Below are 18,114 nucleotides of genomic sequence, written 5' to 3'. Positions count from 1 at the left end.
TTCTCTCAGTTAGTTAAATAAGAATGCTTCTTTTGCTTGGGTCTGCCATAAAGTCATAACTTAGCTGGGGAAGTAACATTCATCTTCTGTTCATGCCACTGGAACAGGTTTATCAAATGCAGAATCCAGCAGGATGCTTGGCCTGGAATGTGCAAAACAACTCAAACAATACTATATTTTGCAAAGCTGTTAGTGAACTGAGAGGGAGTGTCATGCTGCTTTCAGTGTTGAATTATACTAAACCAGCCTGACTCATCAATTCCAAAAGTTTAAACATCCTGATAGAGAGTTGAAGGATACTTTATCATGTCTGCCACTTCTTACCTGAAAATCCTAAGGCCCAGCTGGCCTGAGACATATGACTGACAGTCAATCACTTTAAACTCTGGAAGTCCAGTCCCACTTACAAACAGCAGGTTTTTCTAAAATACCCCTTGGAGTGTGTGTGGAGATTCCTCCCTGGGGTAGGGATGCTGCTTATGGTCACTCCAGGCTGAGCGAAAGATTTGCCATGGTCATTGGTATGGGTGAGTAACATCAATCTCTATTTAATAATTGCTTCTTTTTTGCCAGCTTCAATATAGTTGCTTTAATATAATTCCTTTGATATAGTACACTAAACTACACTAGCTGTTTTAGCATCTATACTGTGTAGCAAATAATTCTGATTATGATCTTTTTGTCTAGTCATTTATTACAGTAAGTAATTAAATTTTATATAAATATATCTGGTTTGCCATCCTTAATCCCACAAGATAACGTAAGACAAAGATTCAAACACATCTCTACAATTCCTTAGAATTGTAAGGACTGAAAAAGTCGGGGTCTAGGATTGAATCCAGCCACAGCCAGGCTCCTCTCTGAGGAGGCATTTAGAGAGCAAGGGGGTCCTTCCTGCACCTTGTGACTTAGTGGGAGGGCTTCTCTAAACAACTTTGTCTGAAGTTCTTACTCCACTCATGACAGACTTAAAAAGAACTATTTAAATAAGAGCCTTAAAAGATGGAAATATGGAAATTTACGCCCACAAAAAAAGGTAAGAAAAGAAAAAAAAGCTCATTTTCTGCCCCATGAAAGCTTTTAATAATTGATCTCTGAAAAATGCCCTAGCTTTCCAAACTTACAATCATCAGTATTACTTGGACAAGGAAGTGTGTTTCCCACAATGCATCCTAGAGAGCCTTAGAAATACTGCTCAATAAATTATTAGTAAATATAAAAGTTAGATGCAATATTCCAAGGGAATACAGGTTAAAAATAAACAAATAAATCCAATCTGAGTATTACATTTCATCAGTCTAGGAATCAAATTATATCTGAATGTCTTAGAATGCAGCTTAATTCAGATTATTAGAGTCCATTCCTACTCATGTAACCTTGAAGTTGAACACATCAAGAAATAGGAATCTTTAATAAAGTTAATGTAATTCTTTCACCCAAAATTTTCCTTGAATTAAAGTTGACTGGATGTCATAAAGTGGAAATTGTTGAAAGTATTTTAGCCCCAATATTTTGCAAGAAAATTTACTACAGAACCAATTACGTCTTTTCCGTTTTCAACTTTTTGAAGATGTAAATAACAGCTCAGAACTTTTTCTGAGCCATGTTAAACTAGAGACTTATCTACTTAAATCCTCACAGCAATCCTTTGACTCCACAACATATTTAAGTGCAGGGTTTATATATTTCCAAGAATTACTGGAGGTAAGTTACTCAAAACTACACTTTATTTAAGCAGGTTTCAAATACCAGAAGATTACATCAACATCACTTACCAGTCGCACCACCTTTTTCTATGCTGACCTTGTCTTCCTTGTAACAATTCAGATTGAACATGTAACATCCTAGGTAACAGCGTTTCACCATCTGATTCACATGTTCATAGAAGTGGCAGTGATACAAAAGGGCTTTAAGCGCAGGAATTCCTATCTGAGAGAGGCCAGATTCTTCATCATGTACACAAGGACCCTGAAGACATGAAATTCACAGACATCATTACTTTAAGGAAATGTTTTACATAGAATAAATGGTCAGAAAAACTCACCCTAACTAAGGCTAATGCTGTGTGTCTGTGTGTACAATGGTTTACAGGCTGTAATTAATAAATTCCAAAAATAAAATTCAGATTTTAACATTAAGCCAAATCATAGTATTTTACAAAAGCTATCATGACTTAGCAAAATCAAACAGCTATTTATCTCCTGAAAAGTGTGCTAACAGTTAAGTAAAAACTCACAAAAAGCTGTAAATGAGTGGCTTCAAGACAGTAAATGTATCAATAGACTTTACAATTTTAATGTCTCATTTAATTCTACTCACAGATATTAAGCAATGAAAAAGTTTTCCTTAGGCAAAAACATTTAGATAAGACTAAATATCCTGATAAAAGTCCTCCTGCCCTAAAGTATACTGTCATTGTACTACATCTAGCTATGTCAATCTTCTATGAGAAAAGATTTCTTTAGAAAACAAGACATAACCAAAAAATTCTCTTTGAAGTATGGTTTTCAATTATTTCTTTTTAAATATGGACATCAGGGAAAACTCCCTAGAGCAGTGGATTTATACCTTAAGATAATGGATTCCAGTCATATTTCAAATAAACAGTTTAAGTTGACTGCCTTTGTTAAAAGTTTCTTCAGTGTTTTCCATGTTAACACAAAAACCAAAAAGTTTGATTAAGCTACACATAATCTGGTTTAGACTGACCATAAAAATTAGAAGTGCAAAGAAGGCAGAAGAACTAAGAAATATTCAAACCAATTACATTCAGAAAGGCAGTATTAGAGGGCATCCTGCAGTAGTTCAAAAATAAACTAGTTAAAATTATGGAAAGAAAAACTTTCAGTGCTAATTAGAAACTTTCTTTGGCAGTCAGGAGAGAGCAGAGCTAGATCAACTGAAAATAAGAAATTTGAAAACACTATTTATCCTTAAGAGACTTTCACCCAACCCCTTCATTTACACTGAAAACAAATTTATTTCCCAATAAAACAAAACAAGACCCAAAACCAAATACAGTAGAAGCAGTAATACTATTTTGTATCACAAGATGAGTTATCACCAAAATTTTAGATTGTTACTCTCATTCTTTTTGGTTACTGTAATACAGAAACTATTTTCACTATTTGCCTTTTACACCAACTAGCAGAGAATGAGATATGATGAACAGTTTGAGGCAGAATGTAGGATTTCAGGTAAACTATTTATGATGAATTATAAAACTCTACTCATACACTGCCAGCAATAGACTTAGACCATATTGACTATAGCAAGTGCAAACTTACTGATAAATTTAGTCCAAATTTTACTGCCCAGGATTGTCTTTGGCAGTATCAAAAGCCATGGCAGATACTTTATTGCACAATGGAGGGCCTTGAAAGAGCTACTCATCAATTGTATTGACAGAGGGCTCGGACTTCAGCAACCTTTATACAACACAGTCTGCTGCACTCTTAGAGTACTTTACACAGGTTGACTTTACTCATGACTAAAGAGCAGCGTAGGAAATTTTTTAAGTGACATAGCAAAATGAAATATTATAAAGCAGATCAACTAGACAAAAGTAACACTAGAGACATTGTCATGAAGATACTGGCCTACAAACTCTATTTATATTTCTTTTTCCAGTCCTATTTGCCTAAGGAATAAAATGGTAATGTTCTAATTTGGCTATGGCACAGTAATACTACTATTCACCAAGATCAACTTAATAGCCCTCCTTTTCTTCCTGGCACTAAAGGAAACAGACAAATCTTATTCAGTGCAAGGAAAAAAAAGTTACTCTGAAATATAAAATTTTATCCTAGTGGTATGTTACAGTTTTAATTGTTGTTTTTATTTTGAACAGTTTTAATTTACCAGTAACCATGAAGTGTTGTTTGATAATATCTTTCAGCATGAACACTTATTAAGTGATGAGCAATTTCCATTAAATACAATTCTTAATAAGAATCATGTTGATTCAAAGCTTCTTTTAATTGCACTGGAATTCATCCAGAATTGTGCAACTAGATTAAATTTTTGTCACCTCACCATAGTAATTGATTTTTTTAAAAGTAAGACTAAAAAGCAACTTTTAATAGAGTCTATCTATATTGACAAGTTACAATGGCTGCCCTTTTGTAACTCCCTACAAATGAATGTAACTCCCTCCCTATGAATTTAAACAATTACTATTTATACTGATAAATTAGAAGTAGTAAGACCAAAACAACGGCTAAATTTGTAAAATTGCTTCCACATCTTCCTTTATGATTACATGTAAAGAAAAGATGAGACATTCTGTACAATTCAACTCTTCAAAAAATAGCATAATCGATTTTGCATGCAGCTGAATCATCGATAACTTATCCTAGTAAAACCTCTGGAATGCCTTTCAACACTAACTTGATCTTTTGCAGAAAGGAACAGATAAAAAATAATATTGCTGCATCTGCAAATTTCTTTGAAAACTAATATACACTGTTCCCATATATGTAATCTCACACACTGAAAGGAGCAAGACAGACATTAAAAACAGATATCAAGGTCACAAAAATTTTAAAAATTGCAAGCTAAGATCCAAATATCCTGATGTACAATGAACCAAACTTGCTGAGAGTAAAATAAGGTGACTGACTCAAAAGCAGAACTGGAAAAGTCTTCGGGGCATCTTATCAGTTTGATAAATATCTGATAAGAGAAGGTAAAGAGAGACAGAGTCCTCTCACTGGTATCCAGTGACAGAAGAAAATGCATTGAGCAAAAACTAAAATACAGGAAATTCTATTTAAACCTAAGAATAAAACTTTTTATCTGAGGGTAGTCAAACATGAGAACAAGTTGCCCAGAGCAACTGTGGAGTCTCCCTTCTTGGAGAAATTCAAAATCCAACTGGAAACAGCCCTGAGCAACCTGGTCTAGTTCACTTTGCTTTGAGCAAGTGGCTGTCTTCAAGAAGCATTTAAATTGACCTAAGTGACAAACTGCTTCATCTGTCTTTCAAAACATTTTATAAACATCACATTAACAGAATTTCCTCTTCCTCATACCCCTGAAATCATGTTTTACCTGCATTCCAATTGTGAGTAAAATTAATTATCAATTTCTATCCTAAAACATTAACGATATACCACATAAGTAAGCAAGTTTCCTAGAAACCCAAAGATACTACATTCATGAAATGCAACATCTATGTAATCTAAATTTGGTTGTTTTATTGAGCTTGCTGAAAGTTTGAAAGAAGTTTGTCTATTCATTTATTTCTCTTTCCAAAACGTGACCTTAGACATGTAATTTTTTAAGTTCATATTTTATAGGTATTCTGACACAACTTTTCATATGAAATGACATCTCTCTGTGACACTATGACTTTTGTTATCAAAGGTAATAATCACTCACTTGCCAAATACAATCTTTAGTGTCTTCTGTTGGCATTGGAATCACAAGTAGATTTTGTAGAATAAAAGCAGCCTGAAAGAAATTAAAGCATCAATATTGACATCTAGCCATCACACTTCAAAAAACCACATCAGATTGAAGAGTACAATCTACATATTGTTCAAGTGCTTCAGATATATGCTGAAATACATGAAATTCTCATGTTCATGTTGGGAAAAAATAATTAGAAGGACATAGCTTCAAAGCCCTCAAACTTCCCTTACAAGAGATGCCATTAGAGCATGACACAAAAACAGGGCGGTATAAAAAAAGACAAGGAAAAGATGGGATGGAAATCACAAGGAAACAAATTTATTTATAAAATACTTTCATCACTGTTCCAGTACAGTCAATCCCACAGAACAAGCACTACAAGTACAGGAAGTACTAAAGGGAAAAAAATCCTGAACAGAAAAACCTAGCTAAACCTACTGTTTATGACCAGTCACTCTACTGTCCTTATGTTTTGGGGTTTTTAATTATTAAAAAATAATTGAGACAATGTGGTGAACACATTAGGACAGAGACATGTTTCAAATATTTTCCTTTTTATAAATACACAGCATGTTTGTTTTCCCAATTTATATTACACACACTTCATATGTCTGTGCATGGACTGAAATTCCTTTCTTATGTATTTTGTCAATCTTTTGTCAATGATGTAAATCTTAAGAGAATATCATTAAGAGACAATAATTTGAAGTTAAATGAAATAATGAAGGACACATTATCAAAGGCATTTTGAATAATTTCAACTATTACTTTGGAAAATAAAATTAGTTAAGCAGTAGAGCTGGGAAAAAAAGTCATTGAGTGTCAGAGCTTTTATTTCTTATTGATTAGAACAGAAGGAAAAGCTTAGAACTAGAAAAAATTGCAAATAAAATGTACAGAGCTTAAATTCATCAATATACAATTCTATGTGTTGTTCTATCATAGTACAGACCTTCAGTTCTCACCAGTAAATCTTAGTGCCTAGACAAATTAGATTATTTCATGTCTGCAATTAATACATATTTACTGCAGATCAGGTGATGAGTTTGTACTAAAGCATTCATAAATGTTACAAAGCAGTGATTAAAATCAGACTGATCAGTTATGCATTAGCAACATATTTATCTTACTGAGTAAGCCTTAGGAGTTTTTATGAGTTCACTTGTATTGTTTATATCATTTCTGTTTTGAAATAAGTAATCTGTACTTGCTCCTCCTTATGCAATTCCTAATTAAGCAACTAAACATTTATATTAATCAGGTAGTGTTTAACTTACAAAGCAGCAGATGTTGTGCAGCATCAGATAATAGATATATACAATAAAAAAAAATATTTTCTCTCCATAATTAAAAAGAACTTCACAATCTACAACAGCAGAAGGACACAAGAAACATACCTCCCTGCGTACCATGCTACATTCAGATTGATCCAGAAGGATGTTTATCACCGTTCCCCACAGGCCTCCTGAAATATTCTGGCAGCTTTCTGCTAAAGCAATACATCCTATTTCAAGAGATGTAAGAGCTGATCCTATTCCAAGTGCTGTAAATCTGACCTAGTACATATAAGCACAACAAAAAGTGGTATTTCTTATAGTAATTAGCAATATTTTGTTTTATTATTATTAAATATTATCAACTGAATCTGGAGCATAAGGGAATAATTTCAAAAGTAACAACCTCTTTTCCTATATTTTTCTTGCTCTCCACTCACAATCACAACTAAATTCACTTTGTGTTTATTCACAAAGTGAATAAAGAGAATTATTTTTAAGTTTTCAAAACTAAGCAAGATAGTCATTAATATTCTTTATATTTTACCACTTGAAAATAGGTCCATTTAGCAAACTCATATAATTTAACAGATTCCCATTAAATACATTTGCTCTGAATTTTTAGTTCATGTAAATGTTTCTGCTTTGCAGCTAAGATACAGCAATGACAAGGAAAACTGCCTTTGAATCATGATAGTGAGTGACTAATGAAAGCATAGAAGACAGAAGATATAAGGAAGGATTTCTTAGATGATGTTTATATGGAAACACTTTCCCTACTGTATCATTACTGCTATTTAGGATATAGTTAGTAACATTCTAAATAATTCAGATCAGCAGTTCTACTATTAAACACATTAATGAATCAAAAATTTTCAAATGCTTAAGGGTCAAAATAAGATATTAAGTTAATATCACAATAACAAACCTCAGGATCTCTATCTACCCATAAAGGAACCAGCCATGCCAGACCTAGATGAGACAGAACTTGTTCTTCACCACTATCATACGGCAAAGACCAAAGAGATATCCAGTCCTGATTAGCAAACAGAAAACAAATTAAGAAATTATTTTATAAATCTTTCAATCCATGCCAGTGTATTAACAGTGTGAGCTACCAACAACTGCTAAAAAAGTTTTGTATAACACTAATTGCACAGAGGAAGGATAATTTTGTATTTCTCTTCCCGTAAGGATTTGACATTAAATCACGTGATTGTGAACAACAGACGGGTTTTAAAATTTCTTTGAGACCAGAAATTATTAGTACAGTCTAAACAGTAACACTGTCATAAACACAGAGTATTACTTAGAAACACAAGATAATAAAACTTATCATATGCTACTATGCATGTTACTCTATAACAATGATACTAAAAAAATTGACTCCACACCTTCATCTATGCATTTATGATCTAAGTCTCTGGAGGCTGCTGTCTCCCTGCAGTGTACTTAAAGCTCTGTCCCCTCCCAACTTTAATAAACTCTTCCAGTACCGAATATCTTGAAAAAGGAGTACAGAACTGAAGAAAGAGACACCTGGAATTTGGAAAAGCAGGTACACTGCAATTTCTAGTTACATGCATGCTTGATCATAAAGAAAGGTTTTCATTTGTAGCTATCACAGATATTAATAAGACTGGATTTTAATTCTTTCAAATAATTGTTGAATTTCTGTGCTGTTCTTGTGAGACAGCAAAGGCTTCCTGAAGATAAGGAAAGCCTCATATCTCTCTCAAGGAAGTTACCAAGGCTATCACCATAACGACACCAAGAAAGAGAGAGAAAAAAACATAAGCAAAGAAATCTGGGCTTTGGCTGGCTTACACAGTGATGTGGCTCCTTTCACCTATTGAAAGTTTTGTTTCTTCTTTATGACCAATGGGCAGTGTATGTGTTCATTAAGTAAATGTAAGCATTTTGTAAAACTATAAAAACAACATGTTGCTTCAATAAAGAAGTCCATACAGCCTTCTGACTGAGCCCTGGTGCTTTGTGCTGTGTGGGGCTCGAAAGTGACACAGGAAAAAGGCTATCTTACTAAACTGACAAATCTAGCCCTCAAACATGTACATGAACACAAAGCACAATATGAATTTTGCTAGTATGTAATGATAGCTCTTTTTATCTGGCAATCATTGTTCCCATGCATGTACATATTCTTTAATATATATATGCAAACAACTGTGAAAGCCCTATGTACATGAGTATTTAAGCATAGGTTAGAAAGCCTGTTGTCTGTGAGGCTGAAGAAATAATGATGTTATAAATTCTTAAAGTTATTTATCCTATAGAAAATCCTGATGCTTCATTTTTTTTATAAAAAGAAAATTATACTTATTCTGAAAAATTCTGTGGATTCAAAATCCACAGACTTATTTACAAAACAATTTCAGTATGGCTACAATTGATACTTCAGCTTTTTTGTATACTATACTCCGTCCTGTACATTTATCTAAGATTCCAGACCAAATGAGATCAGTGTGGGGTTTTTTCTGCCTTTTGTACTTAAAGTTAGAGGGGAAGGAAGAGTAAGCAGTGGCGTGGTTTTAGCAGGACTATTCAGTTGGGGAGTACCATCCCAAAACCATGACAAAAAGTTATCATTGAACTTCAGCAGTTAAAATCTCTCTGCATAGCCCTCACCAGTGATGAGATAAGGATAACAGGAATGCACTCACCGTATCCTTGGCTTGAGCCATCATTTCGTGAGATAAGTGAAGCAAGCAAAGGACAGTGCTTTTTGTCACACCTTTTCCCATGAAGGACATGGCATTTCCCCCCCACTCAACATAAAATGACGAGATGACCTAAAGAGTGGGGGTACAAGTTCGTAACAGCTTTACTGTAAACAGCACACAAACAGAGTACAAACTGTCTTACACACTGAATCATAATTTAAACTCATGGAAAAATGATCGATTTCTAGCTGAATTGTAACAATATCTTTATTTCTGAGTCATTTGGTCATATGGTGGTTTCCTATACATTTAAACTTCTGAACATCTGTGGTTTTGGCTTTTTACTCAAATGAAGAATACAGCCAAGTTTAACAGTAAGCTCTAAATTGAATAGAAACCTCAATGTTTCTTTTCATGGACCTGAAAGTTCATTTGTTGTACCCAGGGTTTCTTGCTATGTCTGGAATTAAAAATAAAATTTCTTTTCAAAATTCAGTGTTCAAGAGAAAGTGTCATTTATATATTTCATTGTGATTTGAAGAAATTTATCAGCTTTCTATATCAAATACTAATAAACAGAAATAAAGATCAGTGAAACCTAACATAAAATAAACTGTCTGACCAAATAAGTAACCACGCATATTAAAAGGCATGCGGCTTTCAACAAAATATTCCCTAAAATACTTTTTAAAAAATAATAATCTTAGAAGATACACTTCTAGATTTACTTTTCTCCACAAAACACAGTGATTTAAACCTCTGCATTTTTGCTGTTACTCTTTTTTTCAGTGTCCCAGACCACAGAATTTTTTTTATACCCACTTTCTCCATTCCTCTCCAAAAGAAACCCACATTTACTTTCATATTTAGGCCAAATGAAACTGCCTAATTCTTCTGAACAAAAGCTTATGCATCACAAGTTAATTTCATGCCATGATATTTATTATTATTTTTTTCAATAATAATCTTTCTTTTGCATGACAACACCTATAACCTTGGTGCCATTTTCAGTCTAGACTTCAAGTGACAGAGCTCATCAAACAAGTCTAAAATGTTTATTTCTTTCTACTCAAGAAATCTGTGCAAGTTAAGGTCCCTAAAACACTGTATCTTTTTTTCATCAGATGCATTGGTATTTGAAATTAAAAACTTCTAAAAGTGTATTATTGAATATGTGTCAAACAAACAGAAAGTCAGCACTATACTTTTCCTCTTAAGAAGATTGGAGCTTTCGGAAGATATAATTTCAGGAGCAAAAGCTAGTTGTCTACCATGTCCATGGACTTGGCAAACATAGAAGAACACTGAAAATAAGAATGAAATTTTGTCTTTCCAACAACTGCAGTGTCTTTAATTACCTCTTTTCTGCTTTCTCTGTGTTAATAACCTACAAGCTAATCTTGTCCCAGATCACTTTTCATATGTGAATTTTGCCTGGGGGAAGTTAACTTGGATTTTTCCTCTTGGAGTTTCAGTTATTAAAAGCACCACATATACTTCTAATCTTGTTAAAACTACAGTCCCTTTGCGTTACCTCTTAAACCAATGATGAAAGCACATGTAATAAAACCAATCTTCACAACTACAAACACACATCACTCAATCTAGTCTCCATATCATTCCTATTTACTTAGCAGGAAAAAGCATCTTTCCCATACCTATTGCTACTGATGACATTCAATAAAAGAACATTGTAAAAAGTATACTGTCATTAGTTACACAGTTCTTTACCAGCATTCAAACCAAAAGCTAAGTAAGAACATAAGCTACTCACCTCAAGAAGACCTGTTAAATATTTCTTACAAATTGTGACAGGTTCAACTGCAGCAGAATAGGTACTCCAGCCTGGAAGTGCAGTAACATGAACCATTCCTTGTAATGTTCTCTCCAGCGATGGAAGCCCATAAAAATGTGGTGCATCTGTTAGCCTTAAGCACTGAAGCAACTTCACAGCCAGCTCTGTTCTGAAGGAGCCAGCAAGTTCCAAGCTCTCTCTGGTTTAATTGTAAAAAATAAAACGGATGAACCATCAATATGAAGCTGTTACAAAGAATCATTTTGAAAAAGGCCAATGCCTCATTATTCTTCCTGTTAGCCTGCTAGGCTCAGCATCTCAATTACTTAATATTACATTATGCAAAGAATAATATGAAATTAAATTTGACATTTCTAGCTTTACCCCAGTTCTGAAAACATAATATTGCATCTGATTACAATGAGGTTGCTTAAAAAAAGACAAATGAGATATAATTATTAAGGAGCATGCTAAATAAAGAGCAAGAGATTGAGGAGAACAGATGACACAGTGAGGAGAGCTGCAAAACTCAGTCACACCAGAATCACACAGCGTCTAGAATATTCTAACTTGAAGGGACTAACAAGGATTAACTCTTAAATGTATGGCCCGTTACACTTATGTTTGTTCTGATTCATGAGACAAGTTTAAAAAAAAATCTCCTGCAAAAAACAATAAATCCAGAATTAAGAAGATAAAAAATACAGGAGTGTGAGATAGATAACTAGCATGGATTTCTATAATATGCCCTTTTCCCACTGTCAAAACTTTTAGAAAATAACTAAGTGGAAATAAGGAAAAAGATAACATTTTGAAAATATTTTCACAAAGGTATACTGTGACACTAAATAATCAAATATTATTTTAATTTGAAATTTTATTAGCTCTTAGGATATATTTGGACGGAGAGATTTAGTGTGGGAAAGGTTGTATGAGAAATTTGAAGAAAAAATAATGTAAATTAATTTCTGTGTTTGCTCAATTGACAGAAAAAGGTTGGAACTTCATGCTAAAAGCAGTTGATGCAAATAGGTCAAAAAGGAGTTCAATGAAAATAAACATTTATTGCTATTTCCAATATTCCAGTGTTTTACTTTGCTATAAATACATTCTACAAAAATCAATGAAGTTATCATTTGTTCATGCAAATTTGCAGCAGCAAAAAAGACATAGTCCATCTTCTCCATGCAATCAATTTAATTATCCAATTGCTAAGTGACCACTAGCACATTCTCTTTCAAATTTCCTGGTTAATTTCCTTATTTTACTGTCAATAGGAATATCTACTGTTGATTTTCATTTCAAGAGCGTATATTCACGGTTCAGAGCAACTGAGCCATGATGTAATGACAATCAAATTGTGACCAAAATTCAGCAGTAATGGGCATTATGATGCCCAGTCAGAATGACAGAGGCAGGTCCATTTGCACTGTACCTGTCAGTCACTGACATGGAACAAACTAACAACAGGTTAAAAAGACGAATGAGTTCTTTATCCAGTTGTTGCCTGACAGCAGCCTGGGTTTCATCCATTTCATCCTGCACTTGGGATTCTCGTCGCACCAGAAGGCCCGTAAGGGATTTTGGCTGCTAAAAAAATAAAAAATACAGTCACATCATGCATTGTTTAAATCCTCTTTTAATGCCTTCCTTAAAGCCATTTTTTCCATTGAAAACTTGCAAATCACACACATTATAAATCAGAAATTCCATGATTACTTAACTAAGAAGTAACTGCAAAAAGTTTAGTGAAAAATTCCTATAATTGCTATAATCCTACCACTAACTTGAATCTTGAATCTACTAAATGCCATAAAAAAAAATCTACTTAAGGCCTTTCAAATATCCTGGCATTAAGAAGACAGTGTATTATGAAGGATGAAAGAAAACTCAAAGTAATACAGCAATAACCAGCAATAAAAAAATAGATCACAAAAAAAACCAGAAAACACATAGTAACAAAATTAGTTCAGGCTGCATTTTGGACTTCTCAGCTCCTTGAAAGTCTTCATATCAAATGGCTTTAAGGTTTTATATTCATGTATTGAATGAGTCATATTTTAAAATGTATAGGCTTCCCAGGTAGTGATATAAATTGAAGTACCTATAGTACTCTATAAGTAATTGAAATTAAGTCTATGAGGATTTTTCCACAAATGCTTAGATTGTATTTGTAAATGGGAAAATGCAAGTTCATGCAGACTGTAGGTAACATAGGACACCCTTTGTAAGACAATGGATGCTCTTCCATGTTACGCTGGTAATACATTTGTAGCTATGTAGCTAAGCACACCCTCATGCAGTTCTGCAGGTACACACACATGTGTGCAAGTAGTTATATGGTCAATCAAATAATGTAAGTATATACAACAACCCCATTCTTACATTTTTAAGCAATGATTTCAAGATCCACTTTAGATGGTCAGACTCCAGATTTGATTTCTGCTCTCTAAGCAATTTGTTTAAAAATCTTAGGACATCTACCAAAAGCTTTTCATCCTCCACAGAAGCTGGAAGCACTTGTAGAAACCTACAACACAAATAAAAGTTTTCATACTTGTACGTTTTTAAAAGAGCATTTAAAATCTCAGGCTAATAGGACTGGAGTCACCTGCAAAAGTTTAATTATACAGAGTAAATATGTATATTACACATATAGCAAATGTGGCATTGTATTAACCTATGATACATAAATATATATAATATACTGTTAATATTGTTATCATTATTATGCAAAATAGCTATGCATATTTAAAAATCTCTTTGCATGTGGTAATAATGGGATTCTGTTTAGTAAACTGTAGAGAAATCTGAGCAGGGTCACATAGAGGAAATAAAAAGTTAATTATCTGTTAAATACTAGCATTTAATAATAATATCAAAGCTTACCTATGCATTTCAAATAGCCCTTAATTTAAATATAGAATTTTAAATATTTCATGGTTTTGTGTATGTAAATTGCAAGATCACAATCTTTGAGATTGGAAGGGACTTGCAGGGGTCACCAGCTTATGAAGGGACACATGTAGCTGATTGCTCAGGACTGTGACCAGAAAGCTTTTGAGTAACTCCAAGGATAGAGATGCTACAGTCTCTCTGCGCAACCTGTGTCTGTGTTTGGTCACCTTCACAGTAAAAAAGTGTTTCCTGACATTCATAGGGATCCTCTTGTGTTTCAGTTTGTGGCCATTGCTTCTCTCACTGGACACCACTGGAAAGAACCTGGCCCCACCTTCTCTTTTGGTACTTGCACATACTGATAAGATCCTCATGCTGAGTATTCTTTCCTCCACATTTATCAGTCCCAGCTCTCTTATCCTTTACTCAAAGGAAAGATATTCCAGTCTTTCATTGTCTTTGTGGTGCTTAATTGGATTCTGTCCAGTAAGTGTGCTCCATATGATTCCCTTTTATGCTGGCAAGTCCAAAACTGGACCCAGAGCTCCAGACCAGTGCTGAATAGAACAGAAGGATCACCTGCCTCAATTTGCTGCTAACACTCCTCCTAAAGCAGCCCAGTATAACATTTGCCTTTTTTACTGCAAGGACAAACTGTTGGTTCATTTTCACCTTGGTGTCCCACCAGGACCCCCAGGTCCTTTTCTGCAAAGTGGCTTTCCAGCTTAGTTCACCCCAGAGGCACGGGCTTGCTCCTCCCTAGGTGCAGGGCTCTGCACTTCCCCTTGTTAAACTGCCTAAGGCTCCCGTCAGCCCAGATATAGATATATAATATATAAATATAGAGACATATGATTGTTAGAACCCAGGGCACAGGGAATATTTCTCTGTCTGCTCTGACAGGTCCTGATCCCCAGAGAAGCACTGACTTTGACTTTCACCCATGGAGAGGGCTTCCAAGACTTTGGGATAGACTAGAGTCTACAAGAGTGTGAAATAGATAATAGAGAATACTGTAGTTAGTCACAGGGTGAGAAATTTAGAGTTTTGTGATTTTAGTATAGGGGTAGATAGGAAGCAAGATGGAGGATCTTGGACGTTGTCTCGAGCTGCTTCTTCTTCCTCATCTACTCCATTTTCTGCAGTGTTGGCGGCACAGGGTGACTAGCCACTGGAAGCTGCAGTGCAGAGGTTACGTGGACAGACAAGGGATGAGTTATTGGTAGAAAGGTAGAAATAAAGTACATTTTAAGAGTTAATTGGATGAAACAGATTTAAAAAACCTTGAAACTGTACATCTAGGGGACATTTTTGCTGTGTTTTCTTGTGTGTTAAGTCTGGTGCAGTAAGAGTGCCAAGTTTCTGATAAGATAACAATAAACAGCGACCTGAAGACTGAAAAGAGTCCTGTGTGTCTCTCAACCCTGGCACAGAACTGTTAAAGGAGGCTTTCCCCCATCAAAGATGCCCCTGGGGACCCAATGAGAGGGGCAAAAACCCATATATGACAAATAGATAGATAGATAGATACATACATAGATATGTATATATATATATCAGAATCAGAGATGCATTGACAATCAATTCCCTAAAGTTAAAATACGAAAAGTAGAAATGTTACCATTTTAGTACAACAATCTTTAACGGATTCTTGTACTCAATAGCTTACCTGTTCATTGCTTTCTGCCAAACAACGCTTTTCAAAGTGGTTCCACAAGGCCCAGAACTGCATTTTAATGCAAGTCTGTCATTCAGGACATAGAAGCTAAGCCTAGTGAGAGCAGTTCTAACATCCCTGTGGGATGCTGCCTGAATGATCAAACTAAGACAATCCTGCAGTCCACAGTTTGTGTGAGTTATTTTCAATATAAGAATGTCTTCTGAGGAAAGTTTTAGAGAGTCTAAAAATCTGAAAAGGCATGGAGAAAAATTATTAACAGTCAGTATTTTTACAAACTGTTTCAGAGAGTGTTGACTTCTTCCCCTTCCTGTTTAATTGAGAAGATAAAAGAGAAATTGGCTTAAAACATTATTTTTGTAAGCTAATTCTTTTTTCACTAAACCTTCAAAAAAACCAAACCAAACAAAAAACTAAACCAAAACCAACGCCATCACATGTAAATCATGAGATGTTCTGAGTTCTTTGGAAAAATGATATCCAAATACTAATTCTTAGTATTAGGAATGTTTATTTGAAATTTAAACCTTCAAGAAAATCAAGAGAAAGTCATGCAACTTTATAGCTGGGGGTCTACACAGGAGGAAAAAAGAGTCAGTTCTCTAAGACACTCCAATGACTATAAAGAAAAACAGCCATAGAGTCCATTTAAAATTGTTTGGAATTAGCCTGACCATCAATAAAAGTTAGATCAAGCTCTAGACTTCATGCAAAAAATGCAATTTACGTAAAACATTAGCTGTGACAACATACCTTCATCCTCTTGGGATGTGAACCTTTAAGTTTAAATGACAGCATTCTCAAACAAGTAACTGCTTGAACTGCTGTTTGAAGTTGAAAACCTATTTAAACTTCATGAAACACTAATTTGAGATATATTAAAATGAAAGATAAAATGGCTCACGTTTCTGTTTCTTTCTCATAATTTATCAGCTGCAGTAGGTTTTCAATCCCGTGGTACCATGAGAGATTCCAAGCCGTCTTAAGCATATCTGCCACAGGTTTCATAGCCAAGCACTCAGAAGACAGTGGCACCACAACAGTATTAGGGCTAACTACATGATGAGCAGTGATCCTGACTGGGAGATGATACCTAAAAATACAGAAATAACAATTCTCTTTGAACGTGGTTGGTGAGAGTTTTTTTGTTTGCTCATTTTTAAATTAAATGCTCTAGTACAACTAGCTTGTAAGTTTGCAAACAAAGTTTTTGAAGTTCTTTTACAGAGAACAAAGACAAGGAGCAAAAAAATCCCTATTTAAAAATGCTAATTTTATCATGATAAAAATGCTTCGATTAAGGTTTCCCTTCATTCTGCCACTTCCATACTTCAGGAAGGACAGCAAATGGAAATCAGCAGTTAAATGTAAAACAATCAAAACCAATCAACCAACCAACCAACCAGCACCCACACGTACCTTCTAACAACAGCAACAGGTAAACTGAAGGCAGGTACCTCAGTATTATTACTGGCTATACCATCAGCCCTGCAAGAGATTAAGTCATAGTTATTACACTCTATTTTTAGATTTGATTTTCTCCTAATGCTACACACATTATTTCCTTATTATTTGGCTATAGATGTATTTCTCCCTTTAGCTAAATCTTTAGTAACCCATTGGTGAATAATTTGTATTAATAAACAACATTTCTTCATAATTATCCAATATTAAGATATTTCTTAAGTCACACACATATGGAATACCTATTGCAGATATACTGTACATTAAAAACTCCACATACTTGTTTCCTTTTCTCTGTTAGCGAAAAACCACACATTATAAGTATTTTCAGTATATTTCACATGTGTGAACTCTAAAAGGATATTTTTGCACGCACATGCAACTTTTAAATAATAAAATACTGTAAGCTGAGGTCTGTTGCTTTAAAGACAACTGCTACACTTAAAAGGTAAGTAAATAGAAGAATTCTAATTAAGTTAAAAAAACATGTCTATAGCCAGCTATTTGACTTGTGTAGTTTCCATTAATGGAAAAGATGGATTATAGACCAATCAATGATTTTTGAAAAATAAACTTAAAATTAACATTAAGGTATTCATAGTGCAAAAATGTGCCAGGTAGGCCTCCAGAGCATGTAACCCAATTATCGAAACAATCTGGATTACAAATATACAATTTTGGATCTATAAAAGTTTGGGGCATAGCTTGTCCGGAGATATATAAAAATTTATTTCTATTAAAAACTTAAAATTTATCTAGACAATATGCTATTAAATAAGTAGATTTTCATACCATGTTTCTGTTCTTGCTACTTCATCAAACAACAAAAGACAAAGCAATACTGTAGTTTCAGTTAAAACAGCACGATCATTTTGGAGTATCAGGGAAACTGAATAAAAGAAAGATATT

General features: G+C 34.2%; 1 protein-coding gene across 1 annotated transcript in view; it reads right to left on the bottom strand.

The window, feature by feature from the left end:
- The window catches only part of RTTN (rotatin), an 81,415-nt gene that overhangs the window by 33,003 nt on the left and 30,298 nt on the right, over window positions 1-18,114 (bottom strand). The window contains exons 22-33 of the mRNA XM_053960073.1: window positions 17,998-18,094; window positions 17,161-17,229; window positions 16,646-16,834; window positions 15,733-15,972; window positions 13,551-13,695; window positions 12,601-12,755; window positions 11,145-11,364; window positions 9,371-9,499; window positions 7,618-7,725; window positions 6,813-6,971; window positions 5,383-5,454; window positions 1,776-1,968 (exon numbers count right to left, since the gene is read on the bottom strand). Coding sequence (XP_053816048.1) covers window positions 1,776-1,968; window positions 5,383-5,454; window positions 6,813-6,971; window positions 7,618-7,725; window positions 9,371-9,499; window positions 11,145-11,364; window positions 12,601-12,755; window positions 13,551-13,695; window positions 15,733-15,972; window positions 16,646-16,834; window positions 17,161-17,229; window positions 17,998-18,094 — 1,776 coding nt within the window. The remainder of the gene's footprint in view (window positions 1-1,775; window positions 1,969-5,382; window positions 5,455-6,812; window positions 6,972-7,617; window positions 7,726-9,370; window positions 9,500-11,144; window positions 11,365-12,600; window positions 12,756-13,550; window positions 13,696-15,732; window positions 15,973-16,645; window positions 16,835-17,160; window positions 17,230-17,997; window positions 18,095-18,114) is intronic.

The sequence above is a fragment of the Vidua chalybeata genome, chromosome 1, assembly GCF_026979565.1.
Source record: "Vidua chalybeata isolate OUT-0048 chromosome 1, bVidCha1 merged haplotype, whole genome shotgun sequence".
Taxonomy (NCBI): domain Eukaryota; kingdom Metazoa; phylum Chordata; class Aves; order Passeriformes; family Viduidae; genus Vidua; species Vidua chalybeata.
Note: the sequence above shows the minus strand (reverse complement) of the source record. Positions and strands in the feature narration are given on the sequence as shown.